Here is a 23965-nt window from a genome sequence, read left to right as displayed (position 1 = left end):
AAAAGTCTGCCCCAAAACGTCACATTCCTTTTGTCATGTTTTGTCTGTGTCCCCTATGGAAATATGAATCATCACTTCCTGTCCTGACACAAGGGCAGAAACAAAGAAGTTATCTCTCCAACAGAGACAGATTGCAATACAAAGCTGACACAGGCTTTAAAGGAGAAGTATAGCCAAAGCTCCTTTGTTCGTTCTGCACTCGCGTGAACAATTTCAGCAGACAGCTGGCTGAAGCCACAGAGTCGGTTCAGGCTTGGGCAAGATCGCGTCAATGAAATCGGGATCCACTCACATGCCTGGTCCGGCACCCAGCTCAGCCTTTTCTGGGTCTCAATAGCCAGCCGCCGTCATTGTACAGGCTATGTTGATGTCACTCCTGCGCATGTGTGGTAGTTCTGTCAGATAAAACATTGTCAAATTTGAGCAGTGAGCTGCTCTTGCGCTGCTTTCTGTACATGAGCAGACAAGCAGGTTAGTAGCTTTAAAGGGGTTGTAAACCCTTGTGTTTCTTCACCTTAATCCATTAAGGTGAAAAAATTCCTGGCAGTCAACGCTGCCCCTTCTTCCCTCTCTCTCCGCGGGGTTCCGGCTCTTGATTGGATAGATTGATAGCAGTGCAGCCATTGGCTCCTGCTGCTGTCAATCGAATCAAATGACGCGTGTGCGCCGGGGGGCAGGGCCGAGTCCAGCATTCATGTCTGTGGACGCAAATGCTGGACTCGGGAGTGCACCCACAGGTACAAGGTAACCCCCTCAGAGCGCTTTTCCTAGTGGATTATCTGATGCAGGGAGGAGCCGCGAGAGCTGCCAGGGGACTCCAGAAGAGGATGTTCGGGGCCACTCTATGCAAAACGAGCTACACAGTGGAGGTAAGGAAGACAGTTGTTATTTTAACAAAATAAAAAAACGATCCTTTTACAATCGCTTTATTGTTTTTTCTGCATTAAAAATCCTGCCTGTCTGCCAATTTTCATTCCTAGCCTAAAGTATCACTTTACGGTCAAAAACTCGCCGCTAACTATCCCAACAGTGATCCAGCACTGTGCCAGCTGCAGGTCTTCTCTCTTAATTTCCTGGTCTCACAGGAGACTCCGGCAGTAGTGAGAGCCATAGGCTCCTGTTGCTGTCAGTCAAATCCTGTGAGGATAGAGTGGAAGGCTTGGCTCAGCCATGCTGTGTGTGTCTATGGACATACACAGCCCTATTCTGGAGCACGCTAATACTGGTGCCCTTGTAGCTAATGGCTTGCTATGGGGGCACCCGCAGAAAGAATTGGCGGAGAGCGCCAGCAGAGGATTCCAGAAGCGGAGGTAAGGGACTGCTTTGTGCAATGCTATTGCACAAAGCAGGTAAGTAGTATCTCTTTTTATTTTAATAATAAAAAAAATAATCAGCTTTAATATCTTAATCCTTCCAGCTGTATTCATGGCTTTTAGTGTGAAATTTCTGTGTGTAAAGTGTCTGTAAATAACATAAACAAAACCCATAAAATAGGAAAAATCCTAACCAAAGGCACAAGGCCTTATGTCTTTTCCTATCCTCCTGCCTCTAACCATCATCCCACACATCAGTAACAATGGCCACCACCCCGGGTCTAGTCTTACAGACATCCTCTCATTCCTACATTGTCTAGACAAGGCAAAATGTAGGTGAAAGAACTCCAAACACAACAAGAAATAGTTTCTGGTGACTTCATCTTGTTACAGGTTAGCAGTTTAACTCCATGATGTATCTCATCTAAAAGATGAGTAAAGCAACATGTCTTGAGTGGATTTTGGATTTAAACAAAACCAGTGTAAAATATAGTGCAACTAGAGATGGTTAGCTTCATTCGATTGGTTAGTCTGTGTTCTTGCATATTCTCTTATGATATTTTGAGATCCCATACGGCCACACATCAATACTACATTTAGACTGACTCGGAGAACACAAACTAATGAGTGACTCTCATTTTATCCCAGCATTCATCTTGTACAGCTGGCAGCTCTTAGCAAGTTTGCATTAATTATTTTTTCCCCTGATTTCAGCTATTTCCGAGTGCCATTTTAGGATCCTCAACAGTTTAACCAATTTAGATTCCTGCCTACAGATGTATTTAAAAAAAGAACTCTGCATCTATATTAAATGAGGCATCTCACTAATATGTACATGTTTTCAATCCACAATCTCAAGTAAAAATGTACATTGAGTAAGCAGATTGATTAAATCTGATCTAAACAGAGTCATCATTGATTGGAAGGGAAGTTTGGGTATTTGATCGTGTATCGGATCATTTTGATTAAATTGCATATCGATCGGATAAAAAAAATTGAAGCATGTGTGGCCACCCTAAAGCCTCATTCATATCGGCTAATGGGACTGGTACATAAGTTCCGAGGGCCTTGTATGTACACCTGGAATTGACAGGTATTCCGTGTAGCCAGCCTGTAAAAATAAATGACAAGCTGAGAGATGCAGCGGCTGTACAGAACTTTCCTGCACAGTTAAGTGTATACATCTGTACAGGGACGGGGTGCACAGACATGTTTTTAGATTAGAGGGCTAGCAAGCTTGCAATAGACAGTAAAAAACTATATTTCGGTGCCCTCTAAGATGAATGTTGAAGATATCTATAGTGACAGAGGTATGAGGGCTTTTACGGCTTGCTTAGACAATGTAACTACATTAGTGTGAATAGTCTGGGGACAGGTTCACTTACCATTTTTTTTTAAAATTATGATGGATGTTGTGTTTGCATTTAGAGTTGTGTTTTGGCTCTCTAGGTGAAGTTAGCATACCAGGAGTCTGAGGTCGTATCACTACTGAAGAAGATTCCTTTGGACTGCAATGAAATGAACACTATTCGTGAGCGTGCTAAAGAGTTACGGGATGGCACTTTGTGTGATTATCGGCCTGTTCTCCCTCTTATGTTGGCCAGTTTCATTTTTGATGTCCTTTGTACTCCAGGTAAGACTGCTATTAGAAATTTGTAGTTGTGTGGTTTTAAGCGTGGCTGCTTTACTACTGAATACATTCAAGTGATTGTAAAGCTTTCATTTTTTTACATTAAAATAACAAACATGTTATATTTGCCTGCTCTGTGCAATGGTTTTGCACGGAGTAGCCAGGATCCTCCTCTTCTCAAGTCCCACGCTGGCGCTCCTGGCTCCTCCCTCCTGTTGGGTGCTCCCACATCAAGCAGATTGCTATGGGGCACCGGAGCTGCAGCTCTGTGTCCATTCACACACACATAGCTGTGGTTCACCCCCACCCCCTCCATCTCCTGATTGGTTATTGGCAGCAGCAGGAGTCACTCGGGAGTGCAAGGCTCTCGTGGACATTGCTGTACAGGGGGGGCTCAGGTAAGTATTATGGGGGGGCTGATGTACACAGTTTTTTTTACCTTAATGCATGGAATGCATGGAGGTAAAAAAACCTTGTTCCTTTACAACCACTTTCAATTTATTATCTTGCCTCATACAGATTCATTTTTAAAAGTAATTAAAGCCCAACTCTACCTGAATGTTTACGTTTTGGGCTGAGTAGGATAGCTTTACTTTTGTCAGATTTTTTGTATTTTTTTTATTTATTTATTTTCCCCAGGAAATAAATCTAGTTTGGTTTAGGTTTTCCTTTTTAAGAATATTGGCATAATTATTATTTTTTTAATAATGTTATATTGCTTTGTTCCCACTAAGAAGATTTCCTGTTTCTTCTGTTGATAACTCCCCTTGTGTCTGGGAAATAAGCAAGGGCAAACCTTATTAGGAGCACAGCAATAAAAACATGACCGATTCAAATCAGCCTTTCTCAATCTGTTTATCGTTCTTCTGTTTCTAAAATGTTACATTACAGGCATTCTGGGTAATAGACGTGTTTAATGATAAAATTCTAGCATTCACCACAAGAGGGCAAGAAAGACCCACTTTACCATCTTTAACATAACTCGGGTTATTTCACATTCTATTTTTATTCCTGTTGTGTTTTTTTTAATTATCTACCTTTTTACTATCTGTCCTTTACTAGTTAGTGTTTTCCATCTTGCTAGACATCTGGGCCATCCCTCTTTTAAAGGCTAACTTCCCATTTTGGACCATATTTTGTGTTCCACTCATATTTAGGGAATAAAATGATTTCAGCGGCTCTCCCTCCTTTCTTGCAGTAGACAGACTTGTAGTTCTCAGTGGAACAAAAGTGCAGTGATTGTCCATGGAACCCAACACGTGGGATTTTATTGTAACGTGGGTGTACGGGAGGGATGGTGTCAGGATACAGCACAGAGACACAACATGGATAAACAGTTCATGGGTAGTTTTAGGCACAGCACAGGGAGATGATGTGGTAATAGACACAGCAAGGGTTAACAGTTTATGCAGCTGGAATACAGCATGGCAAAAGGGATACGGTACCCAAGGCAGCAATGGGGCACAGCAATGGGAAATGATCCTCGGGGTGGGATTATGGCACAGCAAAAGGGAGAACAGTCCATATGGCAACAATAAGGCACGGCGTGGGGAAATGATCCTCTGGGCGGTAGTATAGCATAGCAAAGTTTAGGTGTCCATGGAGACTAATTATGGCACAGCAAAAGGGACACAGTCCACAGGGTGATAAGGCACGGTAAGGGGAAATTATCTTCTGAGTGGTAGTGTGGCACAGCGAGGGTTAAGCATCCATGGGGAGGAAATATGGTGCAGCAAAAAGGACATGGTCAACAAGGTGACAGGCACAGGAAAGGTAAATGATCTTGGCTCCTCCTCTTTAGAGGGACCACCCTAGCCAGCCACTGGCTATAGGAAGAGCGTGGTCTCCGCGGTCCCGAGCTGTGTGTCTACGGAGCCATGCTCCATAGACTTACACAGTGTGACTTAGGCCCCCCCACTGCACTTCCTCTTCATTGCATTCCTCTGATTGACAGCAACAAGAGCCAGTGACTCCTGCTGCTGCTTAAATGCAGTGTAAAGAGGAAAAGAGGGGAGAAGAGACCATCAGCCATACAGAGTGCTGATCTCTTCTCCCCTCTTACTCTTCATACAGGGAGGGGGGGGGGGGGCACAGGGAAACTGAAACCATGCATTAAGGTAAAAAAAAAACATTTTTAGGTTTGGTAACACTTTAAGCGTCCATGGGGAGGAAATATGGCACAGCAAAAAGGACACAGTCCAGAAGGAGACAGTAAGGCATGGCAAGGGAAAATTATCCTATGGGGGAGGTAGTATAGCACAGAAAGGGTTAAAAGTCTATTGAAAGGAAATATGACACAGCAAAAAGGGAAACCGTTTACACAGCGACAATAGGCACGGCAAGGGGAAAGGATATTCTGAGTGGTAATATGGCACAAAAAGGGGAGAGACGGGAAGGTTCAGTACTCACGCTCAGTTAGATGTCCCTGGGCTGCTGGTGTGGTGGTCTTGGATGATGGCTGGCTGGTTCCGAAGGGTTTATACAGGAAGATCCCTGGGCAGGCATCTGCTGGGTCTAGAGTGAGAGGGATAGGAAGTGTTGGACACGCTGGCCACGCATCAGAACCACAGAGTGCACAGGCAGAGAGGTGGCTGGGCAATGAGAGGTAGAGGCAGGGCCTGGAGGCCTGACCTCAATCTGGGTTCCTCATAGGCACATGTATGATCCAGGGGGACCAGCAGAAGTATTCTGGCACTTCCCCAGCCCGGGTAGATGTACTTGTTCCGGGGCACAATCTGATGCTTGACATCAGATTGCCCTTGCAACATGCTCTGCCCCTTTCCTGCACAGCCGCATCAAGAGCGCGTCTGGGGGCAAGCTCCTTGTCTTCCAGGGGGGACACATTGCAGGAAGAAGAGCGAGCTGTGCCTGCCAGACCTTGGTGTCTGGTGTAAGAAAGTCTGGGGCCAGTATGAGACAGTCAATACATCGGCCACAGCAGGGAATCTGACAGCCTGGCACCTCACACACTGGAGGTCTGGAGGGAGTTGTGTGCGAGAGGCCAATTGTTGACTGCATGGCTCCCCACACTCGTGGTGAGGAGCAGAGGAGTGGCGCTGGGTGTTGTGACACTTGGTATGAACCTTAAAGCTGGAGGATGATGTTTGTGCTTTGCAGTCTTATTTGCAGAAACCATAAATGCACTTTTTTGCTGCAAATATGGGTACGTTTATTGTTTTCTAGAATAGGTGAACATAACCTTTAGTGATGCTGTTTCAAAACTACTTAGGCAGTGCTACTTTAGCGGTTATTTGACCCCTCGTCATTCTAAATTGAGACCTGGACTCGGTGACTCTGTGGCAGCTGTGGTCCAGAACTTGGGATACGCCTGCAGGGCGCTCAGGAAGAGAGGTACCCTAGAGAATCTTGGGGAATGTGGTAGCACCACGAGAATCCCATAAAGGAAATCTAGCAGCTGCACAGCCACCCAGGTCACAGTAATTAGCAGGCAGATCAGCTGCCATAAAAGGCTGCTGATCCATTGTTGGTAAACTTACCATGGTACAAAAGTGATTACATTGCACTCCATTTTGTTCTGTTTTAGATCTAATGTGTGCCAAAATGTAATTGCCTTATTGTTAATTTTTATTCTTTTTCATATTTTTACAGTTTATTTTAGTGATTTGTAGAGCTATACAGTAACTTACCTTGTACATTCTTAACAGCTGAGATCACACCCACACAGCTATTGGATCCGACTGTCAGTTTTGAAAACTGAGGTTCTGATATGTCTATCAGAGCTGCTATAGACAGAAATTATGCACAAAAGAAACATGTTCCAGCTCAATGCTTGTAAAAATGTAAACAAAACAAATACATGTCAGTCGATTGTAGCTCTCAGGAGCAGATTATTTTGACATAGGACAAAATCAGCACTTTTTATATCGATTAACCTAAAATGTTTGGTGGACCCGTGGCCAGGCTTTGGTCATTCAAGTATTTATCTATTCTATAGTTCATGGAAGTGTGACAACACAGAAGCACAGTTCGGAGATATTGACAGAGCGTTGTCAATCCGTAACAGGAAGTGCTTGTGTAAGGGCCTTTAGACAGGTTCACCAGGTATTAATTTCATATCATTCCAAATTTTTTTTACAAATATGCGGTTTTCATTAAAGTGGTATTAAACCCACAAGCAAACATGTATTTTTATTGCTGCTTAGGAATTCCAAAAGTGATAGCTGCATTCATTTTTTAGGCTTTCTGGCTTCTATTTGCACCTGGTGATCCTGCTGAAGTCTGTTTTTCAAAAGAACAAGCTCCCCAGCAGAATGCATCAGTTACAGAGATGAGACAACTATTTAATACTAACAGGGGCTGCTGTTATTAGCTGGAGTTTTGGCTTTAACCACTTTAAGACCAGGCCCTTTTCTGACATTTGTTGTATTTTTTTGCTAGAAATTTTTACTTAGAACCCCCAGACATTTTATATGTGTGTGTGTATGTATATATGTATATTTTATATATATATAATATATTTTTAGCAGAGACCCTAGAGCATAAACTGGTGGTCGCAATATTTTATGTCACACTATATTTGCAAAATGGTCTTTAACACACAATTTTTTGGGGAAAAAATAGACTTGAATGAATTAACCACTTCAGCCCCGTAAGATTTTACCCCCTTCCTGACCAGAGCACTTTTTTACAATTTGGCACTGCACCGCTTTAACTGGTAGCGCGGTCATGCAATGCTGTACTTTGGTGCTATTTGGTCACCTCTTAATTTTTTTTATAATTTTTCCCCTATTTGATCACCTCTGGTTTTTATTTTTTGCGCTATACACAAAAAAAGAACGACAAAAAACTATTTTTTACTTTTTGCTATAATATCCCCAAAAATGTTTTAAAAAAAATAAATTTCTTCATCAGTTTAGGCCAATATATATTCTTCTACATGTTTTTGGTAAAAAGAAAATCGCAATAAGCATATATTGATTTTTTTTGCGCAAAAGTTATAGCATCTACAAACTATGGGACAGATTTATGGCATTTTTAGGAGACATTTCACTGTTCCTACTTACTAGGAACAAACATGTCTCCTCTCATCTGATAGCACAGGGATTTGTGTGGTTACACACACAATCCCCTATGCTGGCGCTCGTGCATGCAATTGCGTGTGGCCGCCAGCGATAGAGACCGCCGGCCACGTGCATCAGGTCCCCCGCCATGCAGCCGGCCCGTGACCCTCCGGTGGCTCTTAAAAGGACCCCATACCCATATGGGGCTTTGCGCAGGGGAGCAATTCTGCCCCTGTAAAAAGCACGAGCTGATCGGGAACCAGTTAAAAAAACAACAAACAAAAATAAATACCGTAAAGTTAGCCCAATTTTTTTTTTCTACAATGTGAAAGATAATGTTACGCTGAGTAAATGGATACCCAGCATGTCACGCTTGTGGAATAGTGACAAACGACGGTACCTAAAAAAAAATCTCTATAGGCGGTGCTTTCAATTTTTTTTTACAGATTATAAAGTTAGAGGAGGTCTTGCACTAGCATTATTGCTCATGCTCTAACGATTGCGGCGATACCTCACACATGGTTTGAACACCGTGTACATATGTGGGCATGACTTGCGTATGCATTTGCTTCTGTGCACGAGCTCATAGGGACAGGGCGCTGTAAAAAAAAAATTTCCTTACTTTCTATTTTTTCTTTTTACACTGTCTCTTCATTTTTTTTTTTTCTGAACACTTTTATTCCTGTTACAAGAAAGGTAAACTTTGACAGGTCCTCTTTATTGAGAGATCTGGGGTCAAAAAGACCCCAGATCTCTCATTTTACCTTTTTAAAAGAAAAAAGTAATGATACATATTTACAGTTAGGTGGTCGACAAGTGGTTAAATCTACTAGTACATCTAGCATCCCTTTCCCCCCCCAGAATGATGTTGCTGTCCCCCCTGTGCTCATTCATCCAGAGTGAAGGCACTCTAATACAGGATGTGTGCTACTGGCCAGATCACTGAGTGATTGGTGAACTTCAAATATTACATTTTGGTTTTGGGTTTAATACCGCTTTAACATGCTAAATCAGATATATTCGATTTTGATTATTGAGGTTACATCTACTTTAAAGAGGAAGTAAACCCTGATGAGTTTACTTCCTCTTTCATTCCCTGCAAAGGCAAAGCATAATGGACTACTATGCATCGCATAGTAGCCCATTATGTGTCACTTACCTGACACAGGAGCCAGCGAAGTCACCGCTGTCCCCTGTAGTCCACCGCATCCATCTTGTTGGTGGGGTCTCGAAGCTGCGCCGCTGTCATTCGGCGAAGCCGCGATGACGTCACTCCCGCGCATGTGCACGGCAGCCGACACGCGCGGCAGCTCCGTCGCTGAGAATGCCGCGCTCAGTGCGCCTGCGCGCCGCTGTCTACGGTGCATGCGCCGTAGACAGCGGTGCCTGTTTTCGGGCAAATATCTCCTACACCATATAGGTTTAGGAGATATTGCTTGGACCTACAGGTAAGCCTTAATTTAGGCTTACCTGTAGGTCAAAGTGGTTTGTAAGGGTTTACAACCACTTTAAGAACCAGTAAAGTAACCTTTAAAACAAGCCCGCACTGACCTCTGTAGCTGCAGGCACTGTGAAGCAATTCGTTATCAACGCTCACAGCAGAAAGCACTGAAAGAACACAAGTTTTCAGTGGCCACAAATATGAAACTTTCGCTGTTGCTTGACTTTACTTTTTTTTTCCCAACCTTTTTGCACTTGAAATATATTTCGAATATTTCATATATTTATTTGTTATACAACCCCCCCCCCCCCCCTCAAGAAAAAAAAGTTTAATTTCTGTACTATAATTAATATCAAATTGAATACGGAATGAATGGGTCCACAGCTGAAATGTGAAAATGGCTGTGGGCTGTTAGTGGTTAAAGCGCTATGAATCCAGGCTGGTATAATAAGATACGCCATCTCTCGGTCCTGATGAAGTGGATGCTGTCACTACATCCTGAGAAATGTTTAAATAATTATGTTATGTTTAGCATGGATGCAACTCTAACAGTTATTGGATTGTTCATCACTGAATGATTTGGTCACTAGTCAGTCAAATCTCTGACTAATGTACCTCTACGGAGGAAAATTAAATGATCAGCTCTGCTATCACTAAGTAATCGAATCGGCAGTGGGGATGATCAATCATTCTCGCACACTTTGTGATTTTTCACATGGCAGTGCAGTGTAAGATGAACCTTCAGGCCTAGAGTCATCGGGCTTGTATAATGAAAAGCAGCCGTCAAAGTCCTGCTAGGACAGATTGTGGGTTTACTGTCTGATAGGTTTTTAGTGCCATTTTCTTATAAGAATGCTGAGCAAAAACCAAATACGATCAACATGGCGAGCAGTATATAAGATGTGATGGGCATATTAAAGTGATATTAAACAATATCCTTATTCACCAAAAAATAAACTACACACACTACTTAATAATCCTGTAATCTATAAACTTTCTTAAACCCCATACACACTATCCATTTTCTGCTGAGTTTTTCCTTCAGATTTACCAAAACCATGTAGTACAAGGGCCTGCCTGATTGCATACAAATTGAGGTTTGACCTCATATTATATGGTTTTGGTAAATCTGAGGGAAAAACTCAGCAGAAAAACTGATAGTGCGTATGGGGCTTTACTGTGTTTTTCTGCCCTCTGTGAGGTTTGCACCTCTCATTTCCCCCCTCACTTGCCCTTGTTTGGCGCACTACAAATCCCATGGTTCAAAGTCTGTAGTCCACCTCAGGAGCTAGAAAGAGGGTGACTACATTCCTATATCCAGTGGGACCATGGACAACTAATGTAGCCACCCTCTAACATGGAGTTGGATCACAGCAGCACAAAGAATGGAGATCTGAAGGAGGCTGAGAGCAATATAAGTGATTAAAAAAAAAAAAAAGTGTTACTAAACCCAGGAGCCTGCATACACTATATCTGATCTCCCACAGTACACAGAACATGGAAATACAATTATTTTTATAAATCTAAACTGCTAAATATTTTCTCATCAGCAGTTTATAGCAGTCTCCTATCAGTTTCCGGCCGAGCACTGGTTAAAGCGAGTTTTCATTCTCCTCTGACTGTCCTTTGAGGCTGCATGACCCCTGACCCTCTTCCTGGACAGTGCTGATTGGCCCTGTGCCGATCACATGCACCCCCCCCCCCCCAAAAAAAAACTAAAAAAAAACTCTCTAGCAATACACACCAAACTAAGGTGTTGGTTTGGGGACTGTGGAAGGGGAGGATCAAAGAAGACCGGTTCAAACAGCCTTTTTACACAATGAGCAGAATTAACCCCTTAGGTTCCACAGTGAGTATAACGAGCATGCTTTACTGCATATACAGACCGATTTTACGTGTTTGTGGGTTTAGAATACGTTAGATACATCATTTAATATATTTTTTCATCTTAACCAGTTGCCGACCGCCGCACGCCGATGTACGTCGGTACAATGGCACGGGCAGGCATAAGGACATACATGTACGTCCCTTGCCTCCCGCGGGTCGGGGGCCCGATCGGGCCCCCGCCCGGTGCCTGCGGCGGTCGGTATTCGTTCGGGAGCGATCCCGGACGAGGGGACGGCCATTCATTCATGGCCACCCCCTCGCGATCGCTCCCGACGAATAGAAATCCCCGGTGACATCACTTCCTCTCCTGTAATGTAAACACAGGAGAGTAAGTGATGTATTCTCTCCTCCGTGTCGGTATTTTTCGTTCCGACACGGAGGAGAGCGGATCAGTAAGTTGCACCAACACTCTACACACACAGTAGAACATGCCAGGCACACTCACACCCCCCCCTTTACCCCCCGATCACCCCCCCAATTACCCCTGCCTCCCAGTCACAGTGACACCAATGTCATTTTTTTTTTTTTTTTTTTTTTGCATTGGTGTCATTTGTGACTGTAATAACTGTTAGGGCAGTTAGAGTTAGCCCCCTTTAGTTCTAATGTACCCCCCTAACCCCCCCAATAAAGGTTTAACCCCGTGATCACCCCCCGTCGCCAGTGTCACTAAGGCTGGGTTCACATTGCAGCGGTTTATGAGAACGAATGTGATTCGCACCGCACTGCAGTGCAAATCACATCCGATCTCTGTGCGATTCGAGTTCAGCCATTCGCCGCACCCGCCGCACCCGCCACCCCCGCCGCACCCGCCGCAAATTCGCACGGGACCCTTTTTTTGGCCCGCAGCAGAATCGGATCGCATGGGTGTTCACACCATGCGATCCGAGTTTGCAGATCGCACTGCGATATGCGAACTGATCTGGGGGTGTCAGTAACATTTCACTGACACTCCCAGCAGTTCGCATAGGGCAGTGTGAACTGCCGCCGGGAGGCATGCGATGCGGGAACCCGCCGCGGATTCGCGGCGTTTCCGCATCGCTCCAGTGTGAACCCAACCTAATAAGCGATCATTTTTCTGATCGCCGTATTAGTGTCACAGGTGACGCTAGTTAGGCAGGTAGGTATTTAGGTTCGCCGCAGCTTTTTATAGCGCCAGGGACCCCCATATACTACCGCATAAAGCCCCCTGATTGCCCCCTAGTTAACCCTTTCACCAGTGATCACCATATAACTGTTACAGGTGACGCTGGTTGGTTAGTTATTTTTTTATAGTTTCAGGGCACCCGCCATTTATTACCTAATAAAGGTTTAACCCCCTGATCACCCGGCGGGTGTCATTTGTGACTAATAACTGTTAGGGCAGTTAGGGTTAGCCCCCTTTAGTTCTAAGGTACCCCCCTAACCCCCCCAATAAAGGTTTAACCCCGTGATCACCCCCCGTCGCCAGTGTCACTAAGGCTGGGTTCACATTGCAGCGGTTTATGAGAACGAATGTGATTCGCACCGCACTGCAGTGCAAATCACATCCGATCTCTGTGCGATTCGAGTTCAGCCATTCGCCGCACCCGCCACCCCCGCCGCACCCGCCGCAAATTCGCACGGGACCCTTTTTTTGGCCCGCAGCAGAATCGGATCGCATGGGTGTTCACACCATGCGATCCGAGTTTGCAGATCGCACTGCGATATGCGAACTGATCTGGGGGTGTCAGTAACATTTCACTGACACTCCCAGCAGTTCGCATAGGGCAGTGTGAACTGCCGCCGGGAGGCATGCGATGCGGGAACCCGCCGCGCATTCGTGGCGTTCCCGCATCGCTCCAGTGTGAACCCAGCCTAATAAGCGATCGTTTTTCTGATCGCTGTATTAGTGTCACAGGTGACGCTAGTTAGGCAGGTAGGTATTTAGGTTCGCTGCAGCTTTTTATAGCGCCAGGGACCCCCATATACTACCGCATAAAGCCCCCTAATTGCCCCCTAGTTAACCCTTTCACCAGTGATCACCATATAACTGTTACAGGTGACGCTGGTTGGTTAGTTATTTTTTTATAGTTTCAGGGCACCCGCCATTTATTACCTAGTCTCACTAGTGTACCCCTAAATTTAGGGGTGTCTACTTTCCAAAATGGGGTCATTTGGGGGGGTTTGTGCCATCTTGGCATTTTATGGCCTTCAAAACTGTAACGCCCTTAGAAAGCCTGAAGGCGGTGCTTGGTTTTCGGGGCCCCGTACGCGGCTAGGCTCCCAAAAAGTCCCACATATGTGGTATCCCCATACTCAGGAGAAGCAGCAGAATTTATTTTGGGGTGTCATTTCACATATGCCCATGGCATGCGTGAGCAATATATCATTTAGTGACAACTTTGTGAAAAAAAAAAAAAAAAAAAAAAAGTTTGTAATTTTCCCGCAACTTGTGGCAAAATATAAAATATTCCATGGACTCAACATGCCTCTCAGCAAATAGCTTGGGGTGTCTACTTTCTAAAATGGGGTCATTTGTGGGGGTTTTGTGCCATCTTGGCATTTTATGGCCTTCAAAACTGTAATAGGTAGTGAGAAGTGAACTCAAAAATTTACGCCCTTAGAAAGCCTGAAGGCGGTGCTTGGTTTTCGGGGCCCCGTACGCGGCTAGGCTCCCAAAAAGTCCCACATATGTGGTATCCCCGTACTCAGGAGAAGCAGCAGAATTTATTTTGGGGTGTCATTTCACATATGCCCATGGCATGCATGAGCAATATATCATTTAGTGACAACTTTGTTAAAAAAAAAAAAAAAAAAAAAAAAGTTTGTAATTTTCCCGCAACTTGTGGCAAAATATAAAATATTCCATGAACTCAACATGCCTCTCAGCAAATAGCTTGGGGTGTCTACTTTCTAAAATGGGGTCATTTGTGGGGGTTTTGTGCCATCTTGGCATTTTATGGCCTTCAAAACTGTAATAGGTAGTGAGAAGTGAACTCAAAAATTTACGTCCTTAGAAAGCCTGAAGGCGGTGCTTGGTTTTCGGGGCCCCGTACGCGGCTAGGCTCCCAAAAAGTCCCACATATGTGGTATCCCCATACTCAGGAGAAGCAGCAGAATTTATTTTGGGGTGTCATTTCACATACGCCCATAGCATGTGTGAGCAATATATCATTTAGTGACAACTTTGTGTAAAAAAAAAAAAAAAAATTTTTTTTTTTGTCATTATTCAATCGCTTGAGGCAAAAAAATAAAATATTCAATGGGCTCAACATGCCTCTTATCAATTTCCTTAGGGGGTCTACTTTCCAAAATGGGGTCATTTGGGGGGGTTTTGTACTGCCCTGCCATTTTAGCACCTCAAGAAATGAGATAGGCAGTCGTAAACTAAAAGCTGCGTAAATTGCAGAAAACGTACCTTAGTTTGTAGATGTGACAACTTTTGCGCAAACCAATAAATATACAATTATTGACTTTTTTTTTACCAAAGACATGTGGCTGAATACATTTTGGCCTAAATGTATGACTAAAATTGAGTTTATTGGATTTTTCTAATAACAAAAAGTAGAAAATATCATTTTTTTTCAAAATTTGCGGTCTTTTTACGTTTATATCGCAAAAAATAAAAATCGCAGAGGCAATCAAATACCATCAAAAGAAAGCTCTATTTGTGGGAAGAAAAGGACGCAAATTTTGTTTGGGTACAACATTGCATGACCGCGCAATTACCAGTTAAAGCAGCGCAGTGCCAAAGTGTAAAAAGACCTCTGGTCATTTACCAGCAAAATGGTCCGGTCTGAAAGTGGTTAAACCAGTTTGGTGTTGCTTTAAACCTCATGGCTCTCTCACTGACTGATGAATGGTGAAATTTTGGCACTTTTCACTGAAAATTGGGTCATTAGATGAGAGAATTTCACATGCATGAAGGTAAAAAAGCTTCAGGTTTGGTTCGTATATATGCGGTGTGGGAAACACGATGAATGCTGAGTGTTTCCTGCACTACACTGAAATTGCACTCTGGTCATGCAATCTGCCAGCGGTGTCAATGTTAAATTAATAGCACCCCAGGGCGATTGCAAGAACCGGGTGGGTGTTCACAGTCATGTGATCTGATTCCGGTGTGGCAAAAAAAGGATTTCTGCACCTTTTTTGTGTAGTGCGATTTTTTTTTTGAATTGATGCAGATAGATATTTTTTTTTTTTTATTATTTTTTTTTTGAGAAATGTATTTATAGCATTACATTTTTTAAATGGCCGGTCATCTTTTGTTTATAGCGCAAAAAAGAAAAACCGCAGAGGTGATCAAATACCACCAAAAGAAAGCTCTATTTGTGGGGGGGGGGGGGGGTAAGGACATTTTATTTGGGTACAGCGTCGCACACCCATGCAAATCTCAGTTAAAGTAACGATGTGCCGTATTGTAAAAAATGGCCTGGTCAATAAGGGGGTAAATCCTTCCTGGGCTGAAGTGGTTAATGCTGAACTCCAGGCAGGTGAAAAAGACACAGGGGGCTTTATTTATGAAAGGCAACTCCAATTTGGAAGTGCAGTCGCTGTAGATCCGAGGGGGACATGCAAGGAAATAAAAAACAGCATTTTTGGTTGTACATGATTGGATGATAAAATCAGCAGATCTTCCCCTCATTTCAGATCTTCCCCTCATTTCAGATCTTCCCCTCATTTCAGATCTTCCCCTCATTTCAGATCTTCCCCTCATTTCAGATCTTCCCCTCATTTCAGATCTTCCCCTCATTTCAGATCTTCCCCTCATTTCAGATCTTCCCCTCATTTCAGATCTTCCCCTCATTTCAGATCTTCCCCTCATTTCAGATCTTCCCCTCAGATCTAAAGCGACTGCACTTCCAAGTGCACTTGTAGTGCAAAGTGGATTTGCCCTTAGTAAATCAACCCCCAATGTAATGCAGCTCTGTATTCAATGATAAATAATCAAATGTATTTTTAATTCAAGCAGTGTTTAGTCCCTGAATTTGACTTCTTGCAGTGACCGGTGCATAATGGCGGGGGGACAGTTGTGTGGCAGGGCAGTATAAACTCTAGTAATTGACAAAATTACTAATTCTTTTACAGCACTTTTATATATATTTCATCTTTGTATTTAGCAGTTTCCTTGGAGTTAAGTTTTCAATTCTTTTTCAGATCTGGTATATTACACAGGTTTTGATTTGGACCCTTGTAGAATGTCTGTAGTATGCTGTATATAGATAATACAAAGAGAATTGTATGCTGCCTTTATATATGCATTCCTTTATATTGCTGTCAACGTCAGGGAAGTATCATTTATATTCTAGAGTAAGAGCACATGGACCGACAGCTGTGTGATTACTGGCTATTAGCTAATTTGCTTTCTTTTTGCAGTTGTATCCCCAACAGGTTCCCGTCCTCCAAGTCGTAACCGTAACAACGAGATGCCTGGGGATGAAGAGCTGGGGTTCGAGGCAGCTGTTGCTGCACTAGGTGCGTGTATCATGAATACATATCAGCCATTCTCCTTTTGTTTACCTCTTCATTTAATTAGGTGATAATTATTTAAAATAAGACCAAGCATTAAAATTAGCTGGAGCTTATAAACCCTTAGGCATTGTTCACAAGTGTTGGGTTTTAAGGTTGTGTTAAAACCATTTATGTGACCACCTGGAAGTATAAGGTCAATGGATTGCTATGGTGCTCCACTCACATGTTAATAATTGGCACTTTTTTGTACTTGGCTTGTACCAGTTAGTTTGTGTTTATGAGAAGGGGGGATCTATTCTACCAGAATTTTATAATCTTACCCAGTAATCCAATATTTTATAACAAACTACCGGCACCAGCTTCAGACCTGCCCATAGCCTTGGCTGCATACACTGCAGAAAGCCCAGCTGTGAATACATGACAAGGCCTTTAAACATAATATATATGTATACAGAATGCCTACTTTTTGGGAATGTATATTTGTCGGGGGAAATGATTCTAGGACCCCTGCAAAAATGTAGTGGTTGTGCCCCCCACTCTTTTCACAAATGGTTACTCATTGTAAAGAAATGTTCTTAAGCTGGTATATGAAAGTAGAAGGAAAGAAAAAGTAAAGCGCTAGCTAAACACTTCTATTCATTATTGTAGTTTGCTTCATTATTTTAAAATTGATTGGTTTCTATGGACAGCAGCTCTATAATTATTTGCTTCTACCGCTTTAAGTGATCCTTTATGTAATCTGCTTCCCAGGCTTTTAAATTGTTTGATTACATAAATTTTCTTGCCATGCTAAAATGAAGATACAGTTGGCTGCACACGAAGTGTGACACGCACAGTTGTATTATATTTGATTTATGTATTAAACGTTCATATGGTCTTTGCATTCTGTGGTGTGTTAATGTCTAACATGGCTATTTAAATTAGGATGATGCAGAACTGATTGACATAAATAGTTGAAGGATAAGTTCCTCTCTGGCAACTTGTTACATTTTCCACCACTTTATAGGGTGGAACATGTAACCTGTTCCCACGCCTGCCGCTCTCCCCCTGATCTACCCCCCCTCCCTGTGACATCGGGCCGGTGACCTTCTCCCCGCACCTGCTGTCACAATTTGAAAATGGCACAACTGTTTGGGGCTCTTCCCAGACAATCGCTTCATTCATTGAGAGTTTTGTGAATGAATGCCTACAAGTGCCATCAGCCTTTGTGGCTGTAGTTCTTGATGAACTGTGAGGGTGCTGGTGAGCGCTCTCATAGTCCATTGAGCTTCCTGGACTGAAGTAACTGCTTTCTCATATCGGAGGTATGAGCAGTCAACTACATTGACAGTCTGCAGGAGCCTTGCATTGCACCCACTTTCTGCCTACCGCGGGTGTACAGCTTTACAAATACCTAAGAAAAAAAATTGTAAATGCATATTTTTTACCTGCAAAAAATGTACTTTAAAAAAAAAATGGTTTTGAAAGGGCGAACTTATCCTTTAAGACATGGCTATTAATAGTTTCTTGAATCTTCAACTAATTTGTTTAAGCCGTAGCTTCAGAGAACCAGAAATTAGGAGCCAGGAATGCACGTTTGTAAGAAACTGAGTATACTCTCTTAAATTGTTCTGAAAGTGCAGATTTACCACTCAGGTCTGTGTGCTTGTATTCTCTCCCCGTCAGAGGAGAAATGTCTGCCAAGTGTTACCATCTCAAAAGCAAAGATTGTGATTGTTAAAAATGTCCGTTGTTGGCCCATTCTCAAAGATGCGCATACATGAGAGCTCCAAAATAATCAGATGCATATTGTCAGTACACGTTGACATTGTCATGCAACTGGATTTGGAATCCGATTTGTACACCCATTAATTCCTATGTATGCTATACCTACATTGTCTGTTTATTGATCAGTCGTTAGTATAGTTAATTTTTTATCATTATTTATGAAGGCAGGAACGACCTCCTCTCTCATTTCAACGAACAAAGGTAATCAATAACTGTCACATATTTCTTTCTTTTTTTTTTTTTTTTAACCTCAAGACCACAGATGACCTTTGGAGGACTGATTACAAGGTCTCCATTAGAACAGTATTATGCTGTAATACAAACCAGCTATGCATTTAAAGAATGGCTGAGCCCTGACACTCTCGCTATACTCTGGCATCATCGAATGCTTCCATGAATTATGGATTGTTGGAACAAATGAACTGTGTGCCCCTTTTTCTTTGTAAAATATAGAATCCTAGTGAGTGACAGTAAACTGGACACTGATTCAAAACTGTGTTTAGCCTTTACCTCCAAGCCACATTAAAATGAACCTCATTGTTTAGAAAGAGCTCAGATTTGAGACAGATTTGTGTGTTTTGGGTGATTTTCAGCAGATATAATGTAATGCTACATGTTCTAGAACAGCCATTAACAAACTGAAGAAAATCATTTCTTTGAGAATATTCAAGTATAATATTTTGGTGAGGGGTGACAAAATGCAACACAGTTTTATGAATTGATCAACACAGCTAGATATTTTACATTTTAAGAACTGTGAAGGTACAGCTTATGTTAAAAGTTGAAATTACACTTTTACAACCAACAAATATTTTCAACAACAAATATATTTGTTTACTGATGATATTTTTTGTGGCTGGAGTTCCACTGTAAGTTCTGACTTTGGGGGGGGGGGGGGGGGGGTGTTTTTTAAGTCCAGCACCTCCCCCCCTTTTTTTCCCCCCGAATGTTTAAAAAATGTGTAAACATAGTGAAAATAGCATTTTTTAATGCTCACTCTTTTGCACAGGTATGAAGACCACAGTCAGTGAAGCTGAGCATCCTTTGCTTTGTGAAGGAACAAGAAGAGAAAAGGGTGACTTGGCACTAGCTCTGATGATTACCTACAAAGATGATCAGTCCAAGCTGAAAAAGGTATTTCCATGGTCCAAAACACAATGTCAGTATGACTTGTATTTGCCTTTTATATTACTTTACCCTTCCTTTTTAGAATGTAAGCTCTAACTCCAATCCTCCAATCCCTCTTGTATTCAAGTGTACTGTCTCCCTCCAGCTGTTGGTGCTATATGAATCCTGTATAATATGGTAATATGTAAGACTGTGTACAAAGATGGTCATTCTGCATGAGGACGCAATTGTGTAAATTCTATGTAAAATGTATTTTCGGTATGGCTGTAAAGTTTGGAAGACGCTTACCCATATAACTCCAGTGGATGACTAAATTATTTTCTTACATCGCTCCCTAAATTTCTAACTACTTCACTAGAGAGAACAAAGACACAAAAATCTAGGGCTGAAACAATTTATCGATTAATCGGCAACTAATCAATTATGAAATGAATCGATTACCATTTTCATAATCGATTAATCGGTCAGCTGATTAGTTGGCCTGCATACAAAATGCATTATTTGTTTACATATCAGGAAATACAGTGCAGCACACCGTTCATACATTTCAGTTAGTGCCTGAGAACTTGTGAATGTGTGAGGAGCAATGCCTCATGGGACATGTAGTCCTGGGCAGGAAGTGAGTGGTTCTAGAGCCAGAAGTTTTCTTTACCTTGCTATAGGGGCCCTCTATACTGTACTCAACGCACAGCAAAAAGCACTGTAGAAACGGATGAAAAGCAAATTTTTGAAAGAAAATTGATCCACATGCATAAATTTTCAGATCAGAATATTCATATGAAAAATCTTTGTTCATTCGCTGAAAGAAAGACTGTTTAAAATTTTCACTTGTTTTTAACATTCTGTTTTAAAATGAATGCAATTTCTGAATGCAAACCACATACACTGTCTGAAAATTCCTTTGACCAAGCAGCTTTCTATTTCTAAATTTTGCTGTCGCCGTGGTTGAAAACGAACGTCGATTTGACCCCACTAATGATTAGAAAATCAAACGAACGTTCTTAAAATTATCATTTTTTTTTTTTTTTTTAAGGAAGACATTGTTTTTGTATGGCCAGCATATAATATATTACAAAATTATATTATGAAAATAATAGTTAGTTGCAGCCCTACAAAAAGCAAAGCCAGACTGACATACCGTCAACTTTCAAAAACTTTCCACTTTTGCACTCAAATTGGGATAGCACTGACTTTGTTTTATACATGTTCCCATTAACATAGCATGACTTATAAATAGCTGGTTACCCTTAAAGGTGTCTTGTATGCGTAAAAATATCAAGCGTTCCCTACTTTGTAATGTGTAGGAGGAGTTTGTGGAGTAATATTTAACAGAATTAAACCGATCTGTACTGTTGGCAGCTCTTCATTATCAGTTGTAAACTAGATTGGAACATTTTGTCCTAACAAAGGGATAAAAATGTAGAAGCTGACCTCCTGCAATGTGTGTTAATGAGGGATAGCTCAGTAAATGCCCAGTCTGTGTGAGGACAGGCACTGTCCAGAAACACTTGCAATCTGCCATGAGGCCTTCTCTTCAGGAACATCTAAAACGTAAGAAATATATTTTTCTAATTTGTTTTTCTTTTACGTATGCTGTGAGAATGGGGACAAATGGCAAACGTATAGTAAAGTTTTCTAAAATTTGACTGTAAAAGTGGAATGCGCTTTTTTTCCCAGATAAAGGCACAGCAATGTGCCTATAAAATGTCAAAAAATTTGAACTACTTAAGGAAGAGTTGAGTTTTAGCACAACCCAATTTCTCTTTTTAAATTAAAGCTCCCCCCTTTTCTGGGAATGTCATACCGTCTTCTCCCTTGCCAACATACCTCTTTATGTAGATGCAAAGCTGAATACTATAGTGTCACCTAAGTGACAGTTCTGATGGTGCTGGGGCTACTGACCTCACATCCAAGGTGGCGGAACCTAGCAGCAGTCTCTGATTTTGGATATTTACACAAGAGACATTTACGGGTAAAGCACATGCATAAAATAAGTTTAATGCTAGAACTGGGCGATTTTTCTAAAAAAAAAAAAAAAAAAAAAAAAGCAGCTTGATTCACGATTCCAATTTTTTTGATGGACACCGTGCAGGTCCTGAGGAGCTGCGGGCAGGAGTTTTTAGGCGAGGCCACGGCTTCAGCCTGGTCCGCAGCATCCGGCCTCACGGACTAGGCTGAAGCCGCGGTGTCGGCGTCGATTCTGGTGAGAAAAAAGTGTAAAAAATTAATTTGCTGAAATTTTGAATCGATTTGACCTCTCAATTCAATATTTAAATAGATTTTTTTCCCCAGCCCTATTTAATGCACATATAATTGTATGGGAAGATATTTGGAAAAATAAAGGTCTAGCAACAGGGTCATTTTAAGGGCCAGTTCACACCTGCACCATGTTCCTGAGCGATCTTCAGCCTATTCACTTGAATGGGCTGAAATTGCACTGAATCGCACGAACAGTCGTGCATGCACCACTTTTCAAAATTGCACTGCACCCGGATTGCATGGTGCAGTGGTACCGTGTGATCCAGTGCAGGCAAATGCACTGCGTTTAGGGATGTTAGGATTATATTGACACCTGCAGCAGATTGCACACCTAGAGCATTTTGAATGAGTTACAGGAAAACATTCCCATTTGTTTTTTTCATGGATAGTTACAGAACTAAATGAAAAACTAAATGATTCTGCAAGTATTCTTTCAGCTTTTTCTGTTTCATTTCCTTTTTTTACCTGCCTGGATGCTAGAGCTTCTTATTATTTTACATGAGGGCTTAAAATTTAGTGGCAGGCAGAGAAAAACTAGCAGTACTTACGGCAGTAATCTAAATAAACAATAAAAAATAAAAATTCTCAGCTCTCTCTTTCTGATCCACTGTTCTAAAGATGAGGCGTACAGCATAACACCCCATTCATGTAATTAGCTCTTAAAGTGGTATTAAGCCCAAAAGCAAACGAATTAATATTGCAGCTTGCCATTTATTAGATGTGATGGCTGCATTTGTATTTTTTTTTTTTTTTTTGATTTAGCCTTTCTTTCTTCTATTTTCATCTGGTGATCCAGCCAGTAAGTCTGTTGTTTTTTCAAAGAATAAAAACTCCAGCAGAATGTATAAGTTACAGAGATGAGACAAGCCAATTAACACTAGTAGGGGGTGCTTACAGTGATCGGCTTTTTATTTACCTGGGTAAAACCATTATCCCAAAAACAAACAAAACTGTTGCTGTAACTGCTTACACAGTATTAGCTGGAGTTTGCCATCTGTTAGATGAACTAGCAAATTTAAATACACTAACACTGACCAGCCTGACAATGCTGCTTTCCAAAGGTGCCCCCATTCTCCTTCATCCAGAGTGGGGCACTGTAATACAGGTGGTGTGTTATTGGCCAGATCACCAGGTGAAAACCGAGGGGGGTGGAAAGCGTAAGAAAAGAAAAATTATGCAGCCATCATCTCATTAGTAAGCTGCAATATAATACATTTTTGGATTGAATACAACTTTAAAGGAATGAGGGTCAAGCACAGAATTTTTCAAAGAGGGATCCTAAATGAAGGGAATACCCAATAAATCAATAATTTGCAGACGCTTGTTTCCCACCAGGTCCACTCAGCTGGAGCCCCAAAAAAATGTAATTAGGTTTATAGTTATCTGTTATTCTTTAAGATGGGTTTGCACTAATTTTGCAATTGTAATAAGTTTGATATCGTAATGAATGCAGAAGGCATGTTGCCCACTTAGTGGTGACTAATGACAATTGTGAGTACAGAAGAGTGTCCTAGACTGGGCTGCTTCTGGGTTTTATTATGCCTGAGGCAGAGCGATAATTCACCCTTATCTATTTGCTTTATAGCTTCAACATGTGTCCCTGAACAGTCTAGCTGTATAGCTACAGTATGAACAAAGTCTAATTAGGCATTGTTTACTTAGGAAAATATATAGAATGATACATTGCTTAATATTGTACTATAGATATATTCTGTTTTAAAAAATATTCTATAAGTAAAAGTGTCATATATTTATTGTGACAACTGGATCAACAATATTTGTCAGGACCAGGCTATTCATTAAGGTGTAGGAATGCGTGTTCATTTACTTTAACAATGATATATCGCTAGATGAATACACATAGCACTTGGCCAGCAGTGGGAGTTAAATATATAATTTCTTCCATTCATTGCCCCAATGCCTAAATAATATTTATGTGCCAATGGGAGGGGGGGATTTACAGCCAGTATTGATCGCCTGCCGCCTCTCTATTCTGCAGTGCTGTGCCGCCTCCTCTGTCCTACTCAGTACACACAGTCTGGATCTGCAGCCTCATATTCAAGCAGTAATAAACCCAAAAATGTCATGC

At 41.9% G+C, this 23965-nt stretch overlaps 1 protein-coding gene across 2 annotated transcripts in view; it reads left to right on the top strand.

Moving 5' to 3' along the window:
* Positions 1–23965, top strand: part of ZSWIM8 (zinc finger SWIM-type containing 8) — a gene marked incomplete in the record, with an annotated part of 160939 nt that overhangs the window by 99545 nt on the left and 37429 nt on the right. For both annotated transcript variants that reach the window (XM_077454531.1, XM_077454532.1), the window contains 3 exon segments: positions 2763–2946; positions 16627–16725; positions 19499–19623. In XM_077454531.1, the coding sequence (XP_077310657.1) occupies positions 2763–2946; positions 16627–16725; positions 19499–19623 (408 nt within the window).

Source organism: Lithobates pipiens, unplaced genomic scaffold (assembly GCF_037356315.1).
Source record: "Lithobates pipiens isolate NorthernLeopardFrog02 unplaced genomic scaffold, aLitPip1_a1.2 Scaffold_25, whole genome shotgun sequence".
Lineage (NCBI taxonomy): Eukaryota > Metazoa > Chordata > Amphibia > Anura > Ranidae > Lithobates > Lithobates pipiens.
Note: the sequence above shows the minus strand (reverse complement) of the source record. Positions and strands in the feature narration are given on the sequence as shown.